The 19,739-nt window shown below is 31.9% G+C and overlaps 3 protein-coding genes and 1 long non-coding RNA gene across 11 annotated transcripts in view; 2 read left to right on the top strand and 2 right to left on the bottom strand.

The window, feature by feature from the left end:
- LOC123711500 (phosphatidylinositol 4-phosphate 3-kinase C2 domain-containing subunit alpha) overlaps positions 1-9,243 on the bottom strand; it is a 31,227-nt gene extending 21,984 nt beyond the window's left edge. Inside the window, exons 1-12 of one of the 2 annotated variants that reach the window (XM_045664122.1) lie at positions 8,877-9,243; positions 7,238-7,361; positions 6,317-6,442; positions 5,410-5,896; positions 4,525-4,663; positions 3,465-3,658; positions 2,708-2,798; positions 2,244-2,387; positions 1,895-1,983; positions 1,378-1,615; positions 807-979; positions 91-298 (exon numbers count right to left, since the gene is read on the bottom strand). In XM_045664122.1, coding sequence (XP_045520078.1) covers positions 91-298; positions 807-979; positions 1,378-1,615; positions 1,895-1,983; positions 2,244-2,387; positions 2,708-2,798; positions 3,465-3,658; positions 4,525-4,663; positions 5,410-5,896; positions 6,317-6,442; positions 7,238-7,361; positions 8,877-8,988 — 2,125 coding nt within the window. In that variant the 5' untranslated portion in view covers positions 8,989-9,243. The remainder of the gene's footprint in view (positions 1-90; positions 299-806; positions 980-1,377; positions 1,616-1,894; positions 1,984-2,243; positions 2,388-2,707; positions 2,799-3,464; positions 3,659-4,524; positions 4,664-5,409; positions 5,897-6,316; positions 6,443-7,237; positions 7,362-8,876) is intronic. The other variant, XM_045664123.1, reaches the window with a different exon arrangement.
- A 284-nt stretch (positions 9,244-9,527) lies between these two features.
- LOC123711126 lies at positions 9,528-10,384 on the top strand. Its single transcript, XR_006753907.1, has 3 exons — positions 9,528-9,700; positions 9,837-9,884; positions 10,071-10,384. It is a non-coding gene; the product is annotated as an uncharacterized LOC123711126 (long non-coding RNA).
- A 189-nt stretch (positions 10,385-10,573) lies between these two features.
- Positions 10,574-13,716, bottom strand: LOC123710952. 4 transcript variants are annotated; one of them, XM_045663293.1, is made up of 4 exons: positions 13,466-13,716; positions 11,908-12,046; positions 11,412-11,691; positions 10,574-11,346 (listed from the first exon to the last, which is right to left on the bottom strand). In XM_045663293.1, the coding sequence occupies exons 1-4, from the start codon at positions 13,594-13,596 to the stop codon at positions 11,249-11,251; spliced, it is 648 nt and encodes a 215-aa protein (XP_045519249.1). In that variant the 5' UTR covers positions 13,597-13,716; the 3' UTR covers positions 10,574-11,248. The 4 variants fall into 4 exon arrangements, with proteins under 4 accessions (XP_045519249.1, XP_045519250.1, XP_045519252.1 ...); XM_045663294.1 differs by having other exon boundaries at positions 10,574-11,340; XM_045663296.1 differs by having other exon boundaries at positions 11,250-11,346; positions 11,605-11,691.
- A 2,916-nt stretch (positions 13,717-16,632) lies between these two features.
- The window catches only part of LOC123710763, a 13,484-nt gene continuing 10,377 nt past the window's right edge, over positions 16,633-19,739 (top strand). For 3 of the 4 annotated variants that reach the window (XM_045662929.1, XM_045662930.1, XM_045662933.1), the window contains exons 1-4: positions 16,633-16,811; positions 16,895-17,045; positions 17,424-17,529; positions 18,796-18,854. In XM_045662929.1, coding sequence (XP_045518885.1) covers positions 16,780-16,811; positions 16,895-17,045; positions 17,424-17,529; positions 18,796-18,854 — 348 coding nt within the window. In that variant the 5' untranslated portion in view covers positions 16,633-16,779. Of the gene's footprint in view, positions 16,812-16,894; positions 17,046-17,423; positions 17,530-18,795; positions 18,855-19,739 lie in introns of those variants that run through there. The other variant, XM_045662932.1, reaches the window with a different exon arrangement.

Below are 19,739 nucleotides of genomic sequence, written 5' to 3'. Positions count from 1 at the left end.
AACAAATTTTCTACACAACAACGTAATATTTCGATCGAAGGGTTAAAAAGTATCACGTACAATATAATTACAAAATGAAATGTAACTTACTTGACGGATCAGGCGTCATTATAGGAGAATCTGGTAATCTAAAGTCCAACAAACTGCTCCTAGTATAGAGTGCCAACAATCCTCTAACAGCATCCCGAACGCGCACACACTGTTGTACGAGCGTTTCGCGCACGTTGGCCGCACGTACAGACACAGAACAGTAGGGACCGTTGTCTGACTGGATTTCAGGACGCACTGCGCCTGTTACCTTTAAAAAAATTAAACGCTTCTAGGAGAAACTTTTCTAGGATATTTTGCTGGATACGAAGTTGTCTATACAATAAGCAATAATTTAGGCAAGACACAAAATTTTCCTAATGTTAATATGCTCCGAAGATATATCTAAATGCTTCCTACTTAATGATCCTACTCTGAATCTGAACACACTTTATGGTGTCAATCACAAATATAACGCAGAGAAAAATATTTCATAGTAAAAATAATTAACGACTATTACAATCAATGAAACTTAAAGTAAATATTTTTTTGTGTTCGATATCAGATCAAAGGAACTCATTCGTATTCGTTTTAAGATATGTGTGTTTTCGAGATTGAATGCGGATTTTCGGGCATATCACCATCACCTACAAATTACTATGACAAAAAAAACAATAAAACAATTTTTTTTTTATTTCACAGTGTCAGAAGGGGGTGTCTCTAGCGAGTTCCTTGCCTGCCTTTAAGAATTCAGTTTTTGGTTTTTCACAGACCCATACCTGTGCAGTACAAGCTTGAGCGAACGCGTTCAACGTATGCGTGACATGCAACGTTTCAAGTCCACCTGCGAGTGCGCATATAGCTTTGACGGCTTGAAACACGCCATTTGGCGAACAACAGCCTTCAGCGCCTACAACACCTACTGCCCGGGATAATTCTCCTTCTAAGGTCTCTGAAACGTAGTTATGGCATTAGACTTTGGCATAAATCTTTATTAAATTTTAAACTCATAGTTATATTAATCGACTAAGGACAATCTGCCACCTCTACAAGCGACATACAAGGCATTAGGTCTTCCAAAATAAAATGTAACAGTTATCTATTAGAATGTCAGTCAGCTGGGTTGGGAATTTAGTTGCATTCTATGTTTGATTGTTTTTAATTAGATTTTTTTAAATTCTTTAAAAAGTGATTTTATCAAATATAGAACACATCCTAAATGAGTACACGAATGTAGAGTTTTAATTAACGATTTATACTTCACTCAAGCTCTTCGATTATGAAAAAATGCATAGAAAATACACTGTCTATAATCAATAGTCTTTTTTTAATGTAAAATAATACACCTACCTAGCAGAATAGACAAATTATCAAACGTCAACACAAGCGTCGCTCCTTGTACTGGTATCAAATCATCTAAAGTCAGATGCGTGTCCTTCGCGTCATCTCTTTCTGTCCTTGCTAGTGACGTATCTTTCCCCTCACTTAAGCACAGACGTACGTCCTTTTCTAAGCGTACACATTCACGTATATAATCGTACTCGCTTAGTGAACTACCCGGCGTTAAGTATTCTTTGGCACCCCATACCTAGGATATTATATATTATTTAAATTTGGAACAATTTAGAGCTACCCGCCTTTGGTTAATCTAGTGGTTTAACGGTTTAACATTGTCAACATAGGCTAGCTACAAATTAATATCTCTAACTATATATATATATATATATGTATATATATCTAACACATACTTAAACTACCAAAGAATATTTATTCGAAAAAAACAATATGGCGTGAGTATATATACAATAGGCACCAAGACTAATTATTTACTAGTATTTATTATTATATTTTGAGTATTATAACATACCCTTAGCATATATCCTGACATATCCTCTCGAATATCTTCATCAAGAGAACACACTACTGTAAGGATTACATGATCTACTGTTGACTCCGCTGAAAATAGAATAAATTCTCTTTTTATCACAGCGGAAGCACAATTGTACCAGAGAGTACTTACATGAGGTACTTTTGTATACAGTGTGTCGACTTAATGTATGCGACTAAAGAAATTATATTAATTGAAAAGATCATCTATAATTGCGTTCATTCAATGAGAATTAATATTAAATTCGTTTACGTGTGTACTTGAGGTTTTCATATTAAGAAAATTAATTTTTCCCTAATTTAGTTTCCCGAAAAGATTTCATACATACCATCAGAAGTGAATGTGATGGGTTCATCTGTGTGTGAGTTATAGACTAGAATCTTTATACTGGTATTGGGCGGGTATTTGCCACCCGAGCGTCCGGCTATCACATGCCCTGGGTTGGTTTTCTCATCGGTGTGTACAAACTTTTCTGTAAAACATTATTTCATTTGTGGTGTGATTTCGTTTAAGAACACGATACGACTAATGACGTCTTTGAAAATTCCATACGGATTACGACATATTATACATATTTGGTTCAATTAATTGCAGTATCATTATATCATATTATATAACATACTTCATGTTATATAAAAACTAGGTATGCATCGATACGCCTTTATGCCGATATAGTTATACCAATATCTTATTTAACAATAAAGTGGCACCAAAAGTTAAAAAAATATATAATTTGAACTAAATAATCAACAAACACAAAAGAAAATCAAAAGCCTATACAGAAACACTTACTTCTAACATCTAAGACCATTTTCAAAAACGCCTTGTGCTCGCTGTCGTAATTCCTTGTGTGTATCTTCTCTATACAGTCGTATAGCTTATTCTGAAATAAAATCCAATTTGAACTTTATTTCTTTTTATTACGGTTTAAAATATGAAACCTTTACTATTTGCTAGATGTCTGCATTTGTCTACACAGGACAAAAAACTATTTCTTTTCACTGAATAAAAATAATGAAATTCCAGACGGTAGTTCAGTAGTACATGGCTAACATTCATGTAATAAAACCCAGATCGTTACAGTTCCTATGAACACATGGACTTGTAACAGTGAATAATATTTTATACAGAAAACGTTGTAAATCACATCTAAATATATATATTTACATACTAGCGAATCCGCCAGACGTTGTCCTCCGTGATATTTAAAGCGATTAGGATATTTAACAAAGTATGAAATTATCGACTTCAGCGCCATCTGCCGGCCTAATTTGTAAATCTAAACCATCCGAGGCGCCACCCAAACGCATACAAAAAAAATTATTCAAATCGGTCAAGCCGTTTAAGAGGAGTTCAAAGACATACACACGTACAGTAAAATTATATATATAAAGATGTGTATAGTCCGAGATAGTGAACCAGAAGAAGAAAGAATATAATATGATTATCAGTTCGGATGGCAGAAGGCTGATCTATTAAGACGTAAATACAGTCTGTTTTAGATGGACCTGTAACGCATAACATCACTTTAAATTGCATTTCTCTTTACCGTAGTCGGTCGTTTAACTGTTGGAGCAACACTTGGAATTGATTTTGGAGGTGGTGATGGCAACATTTCTTTTTTATTTATGGTCCCATATATCGGGGCTTCTCGTAGTACCGTCTCTCCATACAAGAAATCCAACGGATCGTAATCTTCGTACACGCTACGTACGCTCGACGACGGACTACCTGCTGCGTAGTCTGTAGAGAATTAAAATTCAAAAAAAGCTTTTACTTTTATAATATCATCAATGGTACCATAACCTTCAAATCAAGCCTTATTGTGTATTGTAAAATGAATCTTAACACAAAGAAAATATGTGATTTCAATTTGCAATTTGTTGAAGTCTTGCAATGAAGCTTATGGTAGCAACTAAATTATTGTTAAAAAAACTAAATTTTTATGATAATTGTGGATAAATTATCGACAACACAATATACAATATAGAAAGAACTCAAATTGTTACTTGACAACTTGAACTCAAGTTGTAGACAACAGTCTAATCTGTTGATTGACATACAACACAAAAACAGTACACAAAAATTTCTAACACAAAACCAGATGAAATCTATGATTAGTACAGAACATAAAATAACACTACCAAATTGCTTGAAACACAAATTATTTAAATGAAAGCTAACCATGACATTAGGACAGTACAAGCGTGGTAAATGAGTTGTTCCCAAATTAAGACGATGGCAACCCAAAAAAATATTTTAAGACTTACAGTTCGAGGAAATTTAGTTTAACAAACTATTTGACAAATACTGAAATGGCTAAAGTGTTTAATGGAAAATAAGACTAAAAGAAATATTCTAAGAAAACAAAAACACTCTACTCTCTGCAAATCTTTGAATTAATTTAATTTACACCTTTAACTACGAAATTAAACTGAAAAGAAAAGACTAAGTAAAAACTGTATCTCAATGTTTCGTTGCCTATTGTATGTAAACAACCTTAGAATGCAAGTACAAAATGTAATGTTTTTTGAGTCAATTAAAGTAATTTTTATTTTATTTTTTTAATTAAAATTCTACGCCATGGATAATGAGATGATCCCACTCACCCGAATGATTTTGCTCAGTTAAAAGCGGGTCAAAGGCCTCGAGCACACTGACTCTTACGCTACCTTGCGGCTTCAGTCCGAAGTCTATCAAGTTCTGGGATTTCGGTAAACTGCCTACTGTGTCCACTGCTTCGTTTGTCTATGAGAAAACAATCTCATTAACTAAAGTTCCAGATATCTTTTACAGTGCTTACATATTAATGCCGATATGTATAAAAAATTGCTGAGCTGGTTTTTTTTATAACTGGGGGCAAACGGGCAGGAGAAACGCTTGCTGTTAAGTGATAGCGGAACACTCTTAATGCCAGAAGGCGCACATGTGTGTTGCCGGCCTTGTAAGAATTTTTACGCTCTATTTTCTCGAAGGACCCAAAGTCGAATTGGTTCGGAAATAGCGCGCGTTTCGTTTGTTTGCTTTTGTGGAGGGATCAAGGTACTGTTCTGACAGATTTTGGTTTTAAATTCTCACCCCAAGCTAATTTTATAAGAAATAAGTCATGTGTCTATGGTAAGAGATTTATTTATTTGCTTTATTACTTGTTTTGCCTACATTATTTTATTTGGATGCAATGCTAATTTTATATAAATAAATAAATCAAAGGGATATATATAGGGGTTGCCCGGTTATGTGCTGTTGAAAACAAAACGAATGATTGTATCGCTTGACATTTGAGATGCTGTTGACCAACCACAAAATCTTTTAAAATCGTAAATATTTAAATTCCCCAGCATAACTTCACCCAGAAGTCGCAATAATATTGCTGAAAAGACCTGTTATAGGCGATATTTTAATCTAGGAATGGAGAATAAAGTTTTATTGAAAGTAAAATTCTTTAAAAAAATATTTATAGCATTTCATACAAGACGAATTTAACTTTGACCTACCTCAACGCTGACCTCCGAATTCCGAGCCTTTTGATCGTTGACTTGTGTATTATTATTTTCAATTTCGACTTTTTGTGCCGGTTTTTGTGTGGGGTATGTGTGCATTTGACTTAATTGTGGGTAAATTGGCCGTGTCGGTCTTGTTATCATATTAGTTGTGTTGTAATTATATTGAGACTGATATGGAATATATGGAGCGGCCATTCGTGTCTGAGTATATGGTACTGTTGGTGCATAGATTGGGGGTTGGGGAGCTTGGGGCACATATGGAGGTGGAATTTCTTGCACTGGGTAGTAGGGGTATGCGGCAGGCATGCCATAAGGTGTAGACGGAGGATATGGAGGTACCGGCATGTACGGAGTTGGGTAATTGTAAGGGTACTGGCTACTAGGTGGATAATTGTAGCCCGGCCTTTGATTATACTGATTATTCATTGTGGCTTGTTCGGGGGTTGAAATTGTTAATTCTTCTGTTTGCTGACCCAATCTGAAAACATAAATAATAATAATTTCGGAAAGGAATTCATGTGCATACATTTTAATGAATCATATACATATGTATGAATGCTTTTCAGAAAAGTGAAAGTGGTCACTTCGCTATATATATATATAGCTCTTTATATAATATAATATAACTCTCTTAATACAATATACTCTTTATATAGTATAGCTCTTTAGTAAAACTAGTTTCGAACATTGTTCTTATTTTGTTTAGTTAATTATGTCTAGTCTAGCTTTTATACGTCAAAGTATCATTTACACAGCTATGGAGACTTGTAAAATGGAAGATCATTACCAACTGTGGAAAATAATTTTATACTATGTTATAATGTAGGTAATTGGACAAAACATAACATACCACTTTATTTCTACATATTCGAAATATTTTAAGTAAATTAATACATACTTTGAAATCTGGTCAATATAATCCTTGAGGTACGCATGAGAGTCCTTTGGTGCGGTTTTACTTGTAGGGCTGGTAAATGATATCAGGTCTTTGCTCTCAATTCTTGTAGGACTTGTGCCAGTCGACCTTTAGAAGAGAAAAAATATTTCAAGAATTTGCTGGTATTTCTATTAAAATTATAAATAACCTTGTAGCCAGAACAAATGTGTGACATAACTGAGTAATTCTGATGTTGGTAATACATTTTAATAAGTTTTTCTGATTATAAAAACATTTCTTTGCTAGGGATATTTGTTTTTCAATAACGTCAAAATGGAATAGGACAAAGAATACGTAGGATACAGTTTTTATTTACTATTTATATGAAATGCAGTTTCGAAAATATTTAGTATTCAAATATATTAACACGTTCCTTTACAACTACTCCTGAACCTGTTTCCACGGGCATACTAAGTATTTGCGTGTTGTTTCCACGAGAATGTAAGTGCGTGCTCCTATTTCACCATGCCTCCTGCTGATAGAGGATCTTTGACAATCTGAGACAAATCTTTGTTTTTAATTTATTTTATTATTATTTATTACTTAAGATGTCACGTGGAACATGGTGTAATGGTTGCAGCTCCTTACAAACGCTGTGTAATGCAATAAAAAAAATTTGGCGATTAAAAAGAGTGGCGGAGAGTTTATTGCCAGTTCTTCGCTTCCGCTTAAGCATTTAATGTATTATTTTTTTGAAGTTCATAAGTGTACATTGTGTTACCTATATGAATAAATGATTTTTGACTTTGATACACAATAATTTCAATGTAAATCAATCTGTTTTATAACATCAATATAACAGATGGTATGGCGTATGAAGCCCTATTTAGGCGTTATGGAACTTTACTCATTATAATATGGTACTTCAAAGGTCGCACGTACCTAGCGCTCTCAGTGCTGGAAGTACGTCGTGGTGGTTTCCGTGGCGGAGGTGGCAATGCCGGTAGTGGTCCTTCACAGTCCTCCTTGCGACGTATAGTAGCATTCCCCGCGTCTTGCACATTATCTGTATGATAATGCGTATCAACCGATAATTTTCGATAATTTTTATCAATATTAGATTTATGTATGGTATATAAGTAAAAAAAGTTATTGTTTATTTTATAGATTTTAATGAACCAATATCAACTTGATACAGTTATGTTTTATGTTTCCAATACAAACTGTATAGTACTGTATCCAGCAATTGTATATACCTTTTCATTTGCATATTATCTAGCTGCATAGGATAAGAAAATTGTATATACATTTTCAAGACTTCTTGAAAAATAAGATGCACTATATAATAGATGGAATTCTTTATATACAAAGATTAGTTATGTGATTTAAATGTAACAATTACAAATAATACTTAATAATAATATAAGAATACTTTGCACATCATCTGCTACTGAACAAATGAAATTAATTCAAATTGAACTTCCAGACATCCATATAATATTCACAGGAAACATAAAGCTCTCAAACCCTTGTAGTACAAAAAGGTAACCAATTTATTATTTAATTTTATGATGCTCCAGTGCAAAAACTGTGGGAAAAGAATCTGAAGACAGAAAATTAAGCTTAAAGTAGGAGCAAAAAGGGATAGAAATCTTTATATCCCAATAGTACTTTAATTTTATCATCAAGGCATTAAACACAAGTATTAGATGTTAAGTTTCTATTACAGCTTTTAAAAACTACTATAGCAAGTATCCAGGCAAAGATGTAGATTTAACCTATATACAGTTTTGTAATATGAGGTCAGCGATCTCACTTCCTCTCAGATTGATAGCCTTGTTATCAATTTGTAATACACTCAATTCTCTACATGCTAACTGGCTTATATTTTTTATGATACTTTTGTTTTTGCAGCCACAGAATCCTCTAAAATTATGAAATGTATATTGACCGACATAGTTGCTCAGCAAACAAGGTGTTGAGATTTAAATAATATATGTTTGATTGCTAATATTGTTTTTTGATACTATTATTTTTGAAGCCACAGAATTCTCTAGAATGATGCAATGTATATTGACCGACACAGTTGCTCAGCAAACAAGCCTTGAGATTAAAATAATATATGTTTGATTTAGAGTTAGATAACACTTAATCAGAAATGTTTAAAAAATGTAAAAAATAAGTCACTAGCATAATGTTTAAAAAAGTAATTATTACTACATTCTATATATTAACTAAATTTTCTATATACTATACAAAATATTTTTTTATGTCTAGAGAAATACACAATATTTTTGCTTGCTACATAACTTCTTTAAACACTTAAGAACTGGATCAATAGTATCTTTAATTCACAATATTTTGTTGTAAATCATCTTGGTATTTCAATGGTTACTAGTAAATTAATGAACAAAGTTAGTTACACTTACAACTTGTTTAATAACATCATTGTGGCAGTAGCAGTAGATAAACAATGAAATATAAGCGTAGCAATTACTTAATCTTAACAGAATAAAGATATTGTACGAATTACGTTGTATCTACGTATCATATCAGAAATAAAAAGAATTACGTCAGTTACCTGAACTAGCTAAATGCTTTTGCCTTCGAAACTGTTCCAATGCAAGACTTTCTAAACTCAGAGCCTGCGCCTTTTCCAGATCCTCTTGAAACTGAAGATCGTATTCGGACATTTTTGATACACGTTAACTTACTACTGAAGAAATCATTTCCAGAATATTGATGTGAGAAAATTATAACGTTTTAATTAACTGTTGAATGTTATGCTAACACTACACATGTTAGACAAAGAAACCTAGGCACTTCACGCACGATTTGTATGTTTTGTACAAAATACTTCTCCAAATATAACTTTTACTCGTTATACTTTTGTTATTTTCAGGACATCATGGAATTACAAATAAAATATAACAACAATTTTATTCTCGAGAGTTGTAATCGAAATTCATAATCATGTCATTTTTGGTTGTCGGCTGTCATTCTCATAAAAAATAGTGAGCAAATAGTCAAAGTCAACTGTCACTGTTTCGACAACAAGTATGTGATATATTTTACTATGTACAAATTATGGTATATGTACTTGATTATTTTCGCTGCAGTTTGCATGAAATAGAGTCTGGCTAATGAAAGAAAATAATTGAATTATTTGAAAACTTTCGGATGTCAACTCCGAATGTCAATGTCAATTTCTCAATATGGCTGTTGTCAAACATTGGTTTCGCTTTATTTTGTTCTTATATATTTATTTTCGTGTTTAAATATGAGTAAAACTATTAAAAGTGGAGTTCGAGAGACATTGTTCTGCATGATATCCAAATTCCAAGAAAAAGGAGTTGAATTCTACCAAAAGACAAGATTGTTTACGTGTGGTGTTGAATATCTTAAGTTAGTATGATTTATTATCTTGATACTTCATGAAATTACTTATTTTTATTTCTATTATATATTTTTTCTGAATAGTTAACAGGTATAATAGCCTAAACTTTGTTTTATTTGATATAATATTTCGTTTCTTTCGTAGGAAATCTGGAGGATGTAGAAGGAGTCAATGTAATAGTGAGAACTATTGGTAAGCTCACTGATTTAGAGCAGAAAGATAGAATAAAATCCTAGAATTTTTTTTTTTTAAATTAAAAAAAAATATTTAAAAAATTAAATCCTTTAAAGATATTGCTTCACTGGTAAAATTCTCAATACTTTTCAAGTAAATTTGAGAACAAATGTCTGGTAATACCCTTTTCATTGTTTTTTCCAGGTGTTAGTGTAATATCCATATACAGAATAAAAAAGAAGCGACAACAAATCAATGTGTCTGAAGTAAATAAAAATATTAAATTGACTACGGAGCAGTTAGAACAAGTGATTAAAGAGTCATTTGAAAACGTAATGGCAGAAGAGTGGAAGAAAATGACTGCTCATGTTGTACATATAGAAAATAATTATAAAGAAAGGGACAGAACAACAGATGAACATTTAGAGACATTGATGACAGCAATGACTCTGATGAATCTATGCATATTTATTTTTGGATTCTGATTTTGATTATTCTGAATTAAGTTGTGTTTTATAATAAATATAAGTTATTAAAGTTTTAGTTATCCATGCAATGCTAGTCATTTAAAGTATCAATAGTAAAAGACTAAATATGTATAGTATTTAATTTCATAGAAATACAGTAACTATCAATGTACAAAGTAATAAAATAAAATCAAATATGAAGTAAGTTTAATCCACAAAATATATCAAACTTTTAGGGATACCATACTATTTATTTTTTTTAATTTGCCGCGCTTTTGCTTTATCTTTTTTCATTAGCAAGACTAGCAAAATAAGGATTTGCAGAGAGAAACAACAATTTTCAATAATTATTGCATTATTGTACAACATACATTATTTTACTTTCCCAAGTCCTTCTTGCTGTTAAAACAATATAAGTGACATTACATTAACCAGAAAATCTTATCTTTTCTCTCTTTAGAATAGCTGTATATTCTGCATCTAATAATACATAGCTTTTCTGGTAAACTTCTTAAAATTTTCGTATGGAGCGGTATCCACCAAGATGTACCATCAATAATGATAACTATTCATTATTATTCGTCACGTACATTGTAGTAGCACGCCATCACGCTCATGTGCAATGTTTGTTTGTTTTGGCGACAATCATAGATTTTAAGTTAAAATGTATAAAACTTATGCTATGGACTCACCCTACGTATATTAAATTATGTATAAAAGATTATTTTCCAAAAACAATATTATTTAATAGACAGCAGTGTTTGGATCTGCATACAACTTGTTATACATAGACGTAGCTATATTTTGTGATACATATAACAACAAAAACAAGTAATGTCAACAGAAATATCATCATCTTTGCTTAAGTTAAAAACACGACATTATGATAATCTTAAAATAAAACTCAATATTTTTTCACCTTATATTTATTGTATGCATTGGTAGTAATTTCTTTGATGGTTTAGGTTTAGGAATCGGTCTGTTTATTGTAACGTACTTGTATCTTGCTTCACCTGAAATAAGTAATACCTCAATCTTTACTTTAATTGCTAGATTTAGTAAGACTCTTCCGAAATACCTGGCAATATGTAGGTAGGAAATGTCCCCTGCTTATTCCCCCGTATATCTTTACAGCGCTGTACATCGTTGTTCTCAAAATTATTGTATGATAAAATATTTTTGTTTCCACTGAAATCTTGGCGCTCTGAAGTAGTTGCTTTAGGCGCTGGCGGATGGGTTACCCGATAAAAAACACTTTTTGCTTTTATAACCTTTCTTTTTGGCTTGGCTTTCGGTTTTTTCACGACGGTGTTAGGGTCAGGCTGCTGTGAAGGATCTTTCTTGCCTTCCGCAACCATCTGAGCGAATTTAATAACATTTAAAGACGTTAACTAGATAATCGTCAATTACCCTTATATTTATACCCTATTTTACAATTTCGTTATTTATTTTGACGAAGAGCAATAAAATTACCCAAGTTTATGTTAAATACAAAAATGAATGAGGATTGAAATGAAATATGATGAAAGTGGTTGACTGTAATTTAAGAAATATTTACTTTAATTTTTAGCTACCTGTTCATAAAATAAATCATCAGCATCTTGCCGATCGCAAAAGTCCAGTAATTTATTGCACACAGCACGTAGATTTTTAAGACGTTGTTTTTTTTTCTTGCCCACGAGACAGCGATCTACCTCATCAAGACGCAATGTTCTGGTGAAAAATCATCCTACTGGATTAAAATAAATACAAATATTGCTAATTTTTTTATATTTTATATGTTCTAAAACAATGTCTATGCCTAAAAAAATACCACAGCACGCGTACACATCAATTATATTATAATGTAAGTATTCTATCAAAGGAATTAATTAAAACATACAAACACAAAATATAAACTAACAATTAAAAATTAATAATAACAAAAAGTAAAATAACAAAAAATAACCTAAAATAAAAGAAAACCTCATAAAGAGCTATGATAAACAAGGTTACGGAGGCATGGCATACTGTTGTAAAACACATAAATATTTTCATCGATATTAGTGATTAAGTTGTAAGAGCGAGATAGCCTATTCGCTGGACCATTCAAAGTTGCAGATAAGCGAGCCGTAGGTACGTATAGAAGACTTTTAGTTCGAGTAATTCTAGGATTAGATTAGAAAGGAAAATTGTGTAAGAAGATTAGTGTGAATGTTAAATATTACTCGAGTATTTATTTATTTACACTTCGTTACACTAGAATATATATAAAAAAATGAACATAATCAAATCAAAAGGACTGGCGGCCTCTTCCAGGCATAGTGGTTACTATGAGTAAAGAAAAAATAAAAATGAATTAAATTACATAACATAGGCAAGTTGTGCAAAAGTACAACTAAACAGGAACAAAAAAACAAACTAAACTAAAAAGATGATACATTAAAAATAGAAAGTAAAAAGACACATAAATCACGATAATTTAAGATAAGTCTCACGTCAGTTAGTAGTTAGTAAGAAAGTTAAGGATACGATGTGGACAGGTAATGTTTGTACAGAAGAAATTTAAAGTTATGGGCTCCCAAAAAATTTAAATCATTTTTGAGATAGGAAGGAAGGAGATATGAGGAAGTATCAAACTTGGAATAGTCCAAACAAGCCCCGTACATTTGCAATACACTACGAAAGTTTAGACGATGCAAAGCTTTCTAAGGAAACGTTTTTGAAGTATTTGAATAGTATACCAAATTACAGTAGCATACTCTAAAATACTACGGGCAAGTGATTTGTGAATAGTAACTGTACTTTGAAGGTTAGTAAAGGATGAAGGGGACCTTAATACAAAACCTAGCATTTTCTTAGCAACTGTTCGCGTGTGCGTATAATTCAGTTTTGGTCCAAAATTGCCCCGAGATCTCTTGAAGAATATTTACGAACTAATGGTAAGTTTTGAATGTGATAAGTCTAATCCTTATTTTTGCTGGCAAATATAGTGTCCAACTTAATCAAACACAATCATAACAGAAATGTTTCACATGAGCACGAATACTACCTAATTCAGTTGTTTAAGTTAAAACAGTTTCAGTTTTGTCCGTCAATCTACTAAGTGTGGTCTACAAATATAGTAAAAACAAATCAGAATTATATACTTACTTGATAACTTTAGGCTTGCTAACGACCTCGTTGGCATCTTTGTCTTCTAATGTCATAGCCGTATCCCATATGTTCTTGAACAGTTTCCTGCGATCGGTGTAACTTTCCTCTTGGGTCATACCAAACTCCATTTTAACAGTTCATGCTTTTGTTTTTCCTATTTTGCGCTGATAAGCTTTTTTTAGTCAACTACATTTTTAATTTTAGGTGTTTATTCGTTTAAATCATATTTTAAGCTATGACAGCGTCATATGTCATATAATGATTTAAAACCAAAGATTCAGGCTTTCTCTATATAACAAGGCTGTACTGTCATAATTTGTTTCCAAATTAATACCAAAAAGTTCTTTCCGAACGCTTTAAAACGTATTCATTCCGATTCTTACAAACATTTTGCGAAAAAGTCGTTTCAAAAAGTGAAGGACAGTTTATCGTCTTCTTCTTCCTTGATTTGAAAACTGATAGTAAATTTCAATTTAGAAGAATTTGTAATAAGTAAAGTTGTGCTGTTGTGTGTTATAGGAGAAGCTCGGGCAAGAATATTCAAACATTCTTCATTATAAATATAACACATGCAACAATATCCTGTATCTTTTTCATAATATCCACTAGATAAGTACTGATGAGTTCTTGCGTTAGACATACTATTTATGGTTGTTTATTGAGTGTATTGAAGATAATATTAAGTTATACTATATAACATTTTCTCAAATCATAACTTGTTTTGGACTCCACTGTGAAAAAAAAAATTATGTACTGAAAAGTGACCCTGTATTACAAGTTTTGGCACATTTAATAAGGCTTATGAATGAAGTAAAAAAAACAAATTTTCTTATGAAAACGCAAAATAAATTATAACTTTGCAGCTGATCCCATCCCTTGCGTTTGATACGCGAGTTTTTGGTATTAAACATGGTGTAAATAATATATATATTAAGAAAACACTTTACTAAACGGATTGAAGCTATGTATCATAAACTTAAAAGCTATGTCAACAAAAGACACTACTATATATATATTATTTACATCTTCTTTTAAGTTCTAATCGCGGCTTCCGTGCTAACAAATATCAGCAACATGCAGTAGTCCTTGAAGATACGTTCGCATGCAAATTCCATTTAGTACTTTTTTTGTCTGACAGATAGACACTTTTGATGTTGTATGGAAAAAATATATTTGTATCAGAAGCTTCCTTCCGCATGAAGCTGTCTTTTATATTTCTTATATTCATTACAATTTCAGTATATGTTAGAACGTTTAAATTTTTTACCCCCATAAAAAAACAAAGGTCGTTAGCAATTATAGTGATATTTTTAACGTAAGAGACGTCCCTGAAAGAACGCTGCACAGTGCGTCGCAACAAGTTAATAACATGCCAATCGTTTGAAGCAGTTCAGTAAGCGTGTGGCCTTCCTACATATTGCTACATTCACGTATACCTTATAGACTTTTGAAACTTTCTACCTGTCTTAAAGCTTTTAAAAATTAATTATAAAAATATACGCGTGAAATACTCTCAAAGTTAGTATGATTTAAATTTTGAATTTTACAAAAATGCCAGTAAACTATGATCCAAATATGCTATGGGTGGCCCTTAGTGAATATGGGGAGAGTAATCTGTTCAGTGTATACCCAAAGCTTTTAGCTGAACTTCTTATTCAAGAGGATGCAGCAAGATTGGAAGGCGATACGAGCGAGGCTGAAAACCTCGTTCTGCCGAGTGATAGGGAGTGGAGACTCACACAATATTTCAACTTGGTGTCTATGCAAAAGATCCTAGATGGGGACGAGTAAGTATCACTACGTCGTAAGTTTACGAGAATGTCCATCATCACATTTGAAATCTGAAAATTCTGTGTCTCTGAACTAGACATTTTCTGGTGTGCAATGTATTTAAAGTTAGAGTCTGAATAGTAAACTAAAGTTTTTACATAGCAACTTTAAAAGTCTTTGAAGTTTTTAAAATGAAGCTTATTTATCGGCGTTGTAAAAAAAATTACTGTCGCATTTTTCGCTTACGCGTCACATTATTCCAATTAAAATATATAATAACGATTACAATGATATTAATAATTCTATTACAATTAATGAAATTCTGTGTTATCTTAGTAGTAATAAGGTGAAATGAAATAATTGTATTATTTGTATTCATGTCTATGATAATAAAAGCCTTTTGTTAATCTTTATCTTATTTAACTTTATTTAACCAATTTATGTGAAGTTTCAGATATAGTAGATCATTTTTTGAATAATAAGGTCATAAAAAAGTTTAACTTCTTATGTGTGCACACTAGTACACGCACACATTTTTTTACGTCAAGACGACATGAAAGCGAAAACCAATAGGAAATGATTGAAAAAAAAAGAAACCAAAATTTAAATTAGATACTTGAATTTGTCAGCGTATGAGTAAAATAAAAATATCGCAACATATGTTCTTTTGTTATTACTGTATATATAACTAATTATCATCCGAATTTTATTCCTGTGAAATCAATTCGTTTTTTTTTGATTGATTTGACATTTGATTTTGACACATTCTCAATTTATTAGCAATCAGAAAGTAATTAAATACTGCGCACAACGGGTTTCAATTTTCATATATTTCTTTAAAGACTAAATATAGAGATGCCCTTGACCTGAGGTGTTTGATCACATGCGTTAAACTGTGTATCTAAGGAAAAATATTCATTGTTCATACATTGTTTGTATTGTCATTTAATAACGCGATTCTGTCATGTTAATACTAGTTTTTGACAATTTTACAGTACCTGGCCTCAGATTTTCGTTTTATGTTTCTTTTGTTTTAAGATGATTTGCTTATTCTAATAGGCAAGTAGTAGGCAGTCTAAGGCATGCCGGTTTTCTTGCAATATTTTTCCTTCAGCGAGATCTCTATTATTCACAACCAGGAGATTATGAATAACCAATCCTGATCATAGGCTAGAACTACGACTTCAGGAATGTGACTCGCACCCTCAAGCCCCTCCTAATGAAAACTTATAAAGCTTTCTTATCATAACTCTCTCTATAAACTGTGTTTGTAAAATAAATGTGCACTTATGCGTGGAATTATTGAAAGTTTTAATATAAATCTCCTTTGATTAGTTTATTTATACAATATATGTATACTCTTTGGTAATAATAAAAAAAAACTTTGACATCATGTTTCGGTAAAACTCACATTATAAAATTATTTAACATTTGTATATTTATTGTATCAAATATATAATTTTGTAAATATGTCGAAGGGCATTTAAAACAACTTCTGCTTGAAAATGGAACTTATTTTCTTCTCAAATACCTAACAGAAAATGATAGTATATGAAAATAATTTAAGAAACCGGTTTGTCATTAATTCCAAACAAAATTGATTCATTGTGTTAATAACAACGATTTTACAACATAATAAATCTCTTTACTTTAAAGGGTAGACAATGTGGTCAAAGGTGATAAAAACGTGGAAGAGGCACCTGAAGAGTGGGCTCCCTGGAATCTGGTAGTATCCACAAAAAACCCCAATGCTCCGCCACCCGTCGCTATCAAGACAGCTCCAGGGCCTGCCTGGGATATTGGCCAGGTCTTTCCCATTTTAGCCATATTCCCGAGTTCGTATCAGTAAAAAAGCAGGTGTAACCAGAAAATCTGAACGAGTTGTTTTTTTGACTATTTTTTTTTTATTTTTTTTTTGAATACAGAACTTTATATGATGGTGGAACACATTGGTCACAATTTCTCCACCGTAGCGATGTCATTCATTGTAATACTAATAATATTATGATAATCAAAAGCTTAAAAAACTTTAGAGCTAGAAAGCAGGTTAACCTACTGATAATAGTTGTATAGCTTGATATTTTCGTAAATATAATATTATGGTGTAATTAAAAAAAATGTGATTTAAGGCCTCGTTTGAGTCTTGTAAATTAGAAGTGACAAATTAACTTGAGTATAATTATAGGTTCTCAAAGCTGCCCGTATTTTGTGTAAGCCACCAATGGACGTCGATTTCATTGATGAACAGGAAATGAGATGTGTCTATTCTCTGATTTATGATGTCTTTCGATGTAAGTAACACTAAACAAAACGTACTTACGTAATTTAAATTTCATTTATTTTTACATTGGCCTAACGTAATATAACGCACTCATCATTTAATGAACTTCAAGGAAGTATAGTATTACTATTTTGAACCACTAATTGTAGTCAATTAACATTTATGTAACTGCACGAGCCAAAGCTGGAAGTAGATTTTCTTTCTTTTTAAATATATTTTGTCTGTAAATGTACTTACTTGTTTTCTGTTACATATATACTGTTAATCTATGTAATCTGTTTTGGCTTTCTGTATTGACTAAGTGTTTTGTTTTATAATGTGTATGTTAGCTGTTAGATTTAGACAAAGGACTTATATAGCAATAAACTATTGAACATTAAAAGTTGTTATACGCAGTGGTAATAGTGTAAAAATTAAATTTATCATAATATAATCGACCGACGAACCGTACCGTTCCCACCATGTGACTTTTAGAAGTACTTCTTTTTAAATAGTCATTTCAAATGATTACTATTACCCCAAAAAGTTATCGACCTTAATATTTTTTAATTCAGGCCTGACATAACCCAGCTATAAATCTTCCAAAAAGTTCCCAAAAAAGTTCCGCTATGGCAATAAAAAGTGTAAATATTCATCGCGTGACTATAAATCACTAAACACGATCGTATCTCATGTATCAGTTAATAAAATACCTGTGAATGTGTGATGCGAAAATTCCATATAACGTCGTCACGAAGCTTAGCTATCGCGTGGTAAAGCTTTAGCATGAACACGCCTCTTTGGAACTAATTTGTGTTTAATTACGTATTTTAACTAGAATACGGTTACCTATAGTATATGACAATTATGAAATAATATTAACAAGATTTGTGATTCCTTCGAGTGGTAGATTGTTTGTTTTTATCAATAAAAAATTTGCTTTTTTTTTACAACAAAGTACGATAGTGTTTACGTGATGTTTTTGTTGTTATCCAAAGAACAACAGCAAAACCTTTAAGTATAATACGTAGTGCACTAAGCAATTTAAGAATAAAAACATCTCTTTCAACAACATGTTATTTTTGTACCATTTCCGTACTTAAATGCCGAGATCTGTGCGAAAGATACTCAAATTTACATTAACATTGTATATTACGAATCTTATTACCCATTTTGCGCAATAAAAGCCCATAACGCACGATTTTTAGTATTCTCCACAATTTTTATGTTCTTCATTTGTTTGCATGCTTTTGTAGTTGATGGGTTCGAAAAATGTAGGCAGAAAAACATTTTTCAGATAAAACCATATTGGATCAAGCAATAGACGATATTGATTTCTTTGGAGATTATCCGCAGGTGAGCTTGAAATTATTATTTACAGTTTTACAGAGCTGGTAAAATATTACTATTCGTAATGAAGACACATATTTTTTATATGAACATAAGATACCTTTTCAGTTCCGTGACCTTAAAAAATAAAAGAAATAGCTCGATATTTCCATGACACTGGCTTTGTCTTATTGGCATTATACCTATAAATGTAAGTGGCGCTACAAAACATAAAAGCTCTGATCCGTCAATGCCGAATACACGTCATCAAATTTTCAGGTGTTCTGGCTTCAAAACAGTTTCCTCCTCATGTTTCCAATCGTAATACGAACGAGTGTTAATTGTACAAAGACTCCCAGTGCGAACAGTCGGCCCCCATGGCATTGAGCTAATATTGTTTCCAAAATTAACTTATATGTATCATATTTTTCAAAAGAGTTTTCAAATAACAGTGAAAATTTCCTGATCAAAAACTTAATTTTTTAAAAATGTCCGTTACTACATTTTTATAATCTGTATTGGTTTAACGAAATGCATCGAAGCTCTTGAACTTCAAAGGTCACGATTGTGTAACATACGGTACCAAGGCTGCCAATATCATTACCGTAATAACTTCCATTACGAATCGACAAGATGTAAAAAAGGCTGATCTAACTCGCATTATATTGATGTCGTGACTGTCGGCATTTTTACGTTGAGGACGCTCACGAAAATGAGCTGTATTTATGATTTACTAGTAAAATCGAGGTTGGATCAGATAAGTGGGTTGTATTAATAAGTTCGTGTAAAGCTGGGACGAGTTTAATTTGTGCCTAGCGATTGATGAGGTAACGCCAGCTAGGCGATGGCACTGTTAATGATAGTTATTCACGATAACCTTCACTAAAGAGAACTCCAAGTAAACTTTGGTAA

The sequence above is a fragment of the Pieris brassicae genome, chromosome 6 (genome assembly GCF_905147105.1).
Source record: "Pieris brassicae chromosome 6, ilPieBrab1.1, whole genome shotgun sequence".
Taxonomy (NCBI): domain Eukaryota; kingdom Metazoa; phylum Arthropoda; class Insecta; order Lepidoptera; family Pieridae; genus Pieris; species Pieris brassicae.
This window is presented reverse-complemented; position numbering and strand designations above follow the sequence as displayed.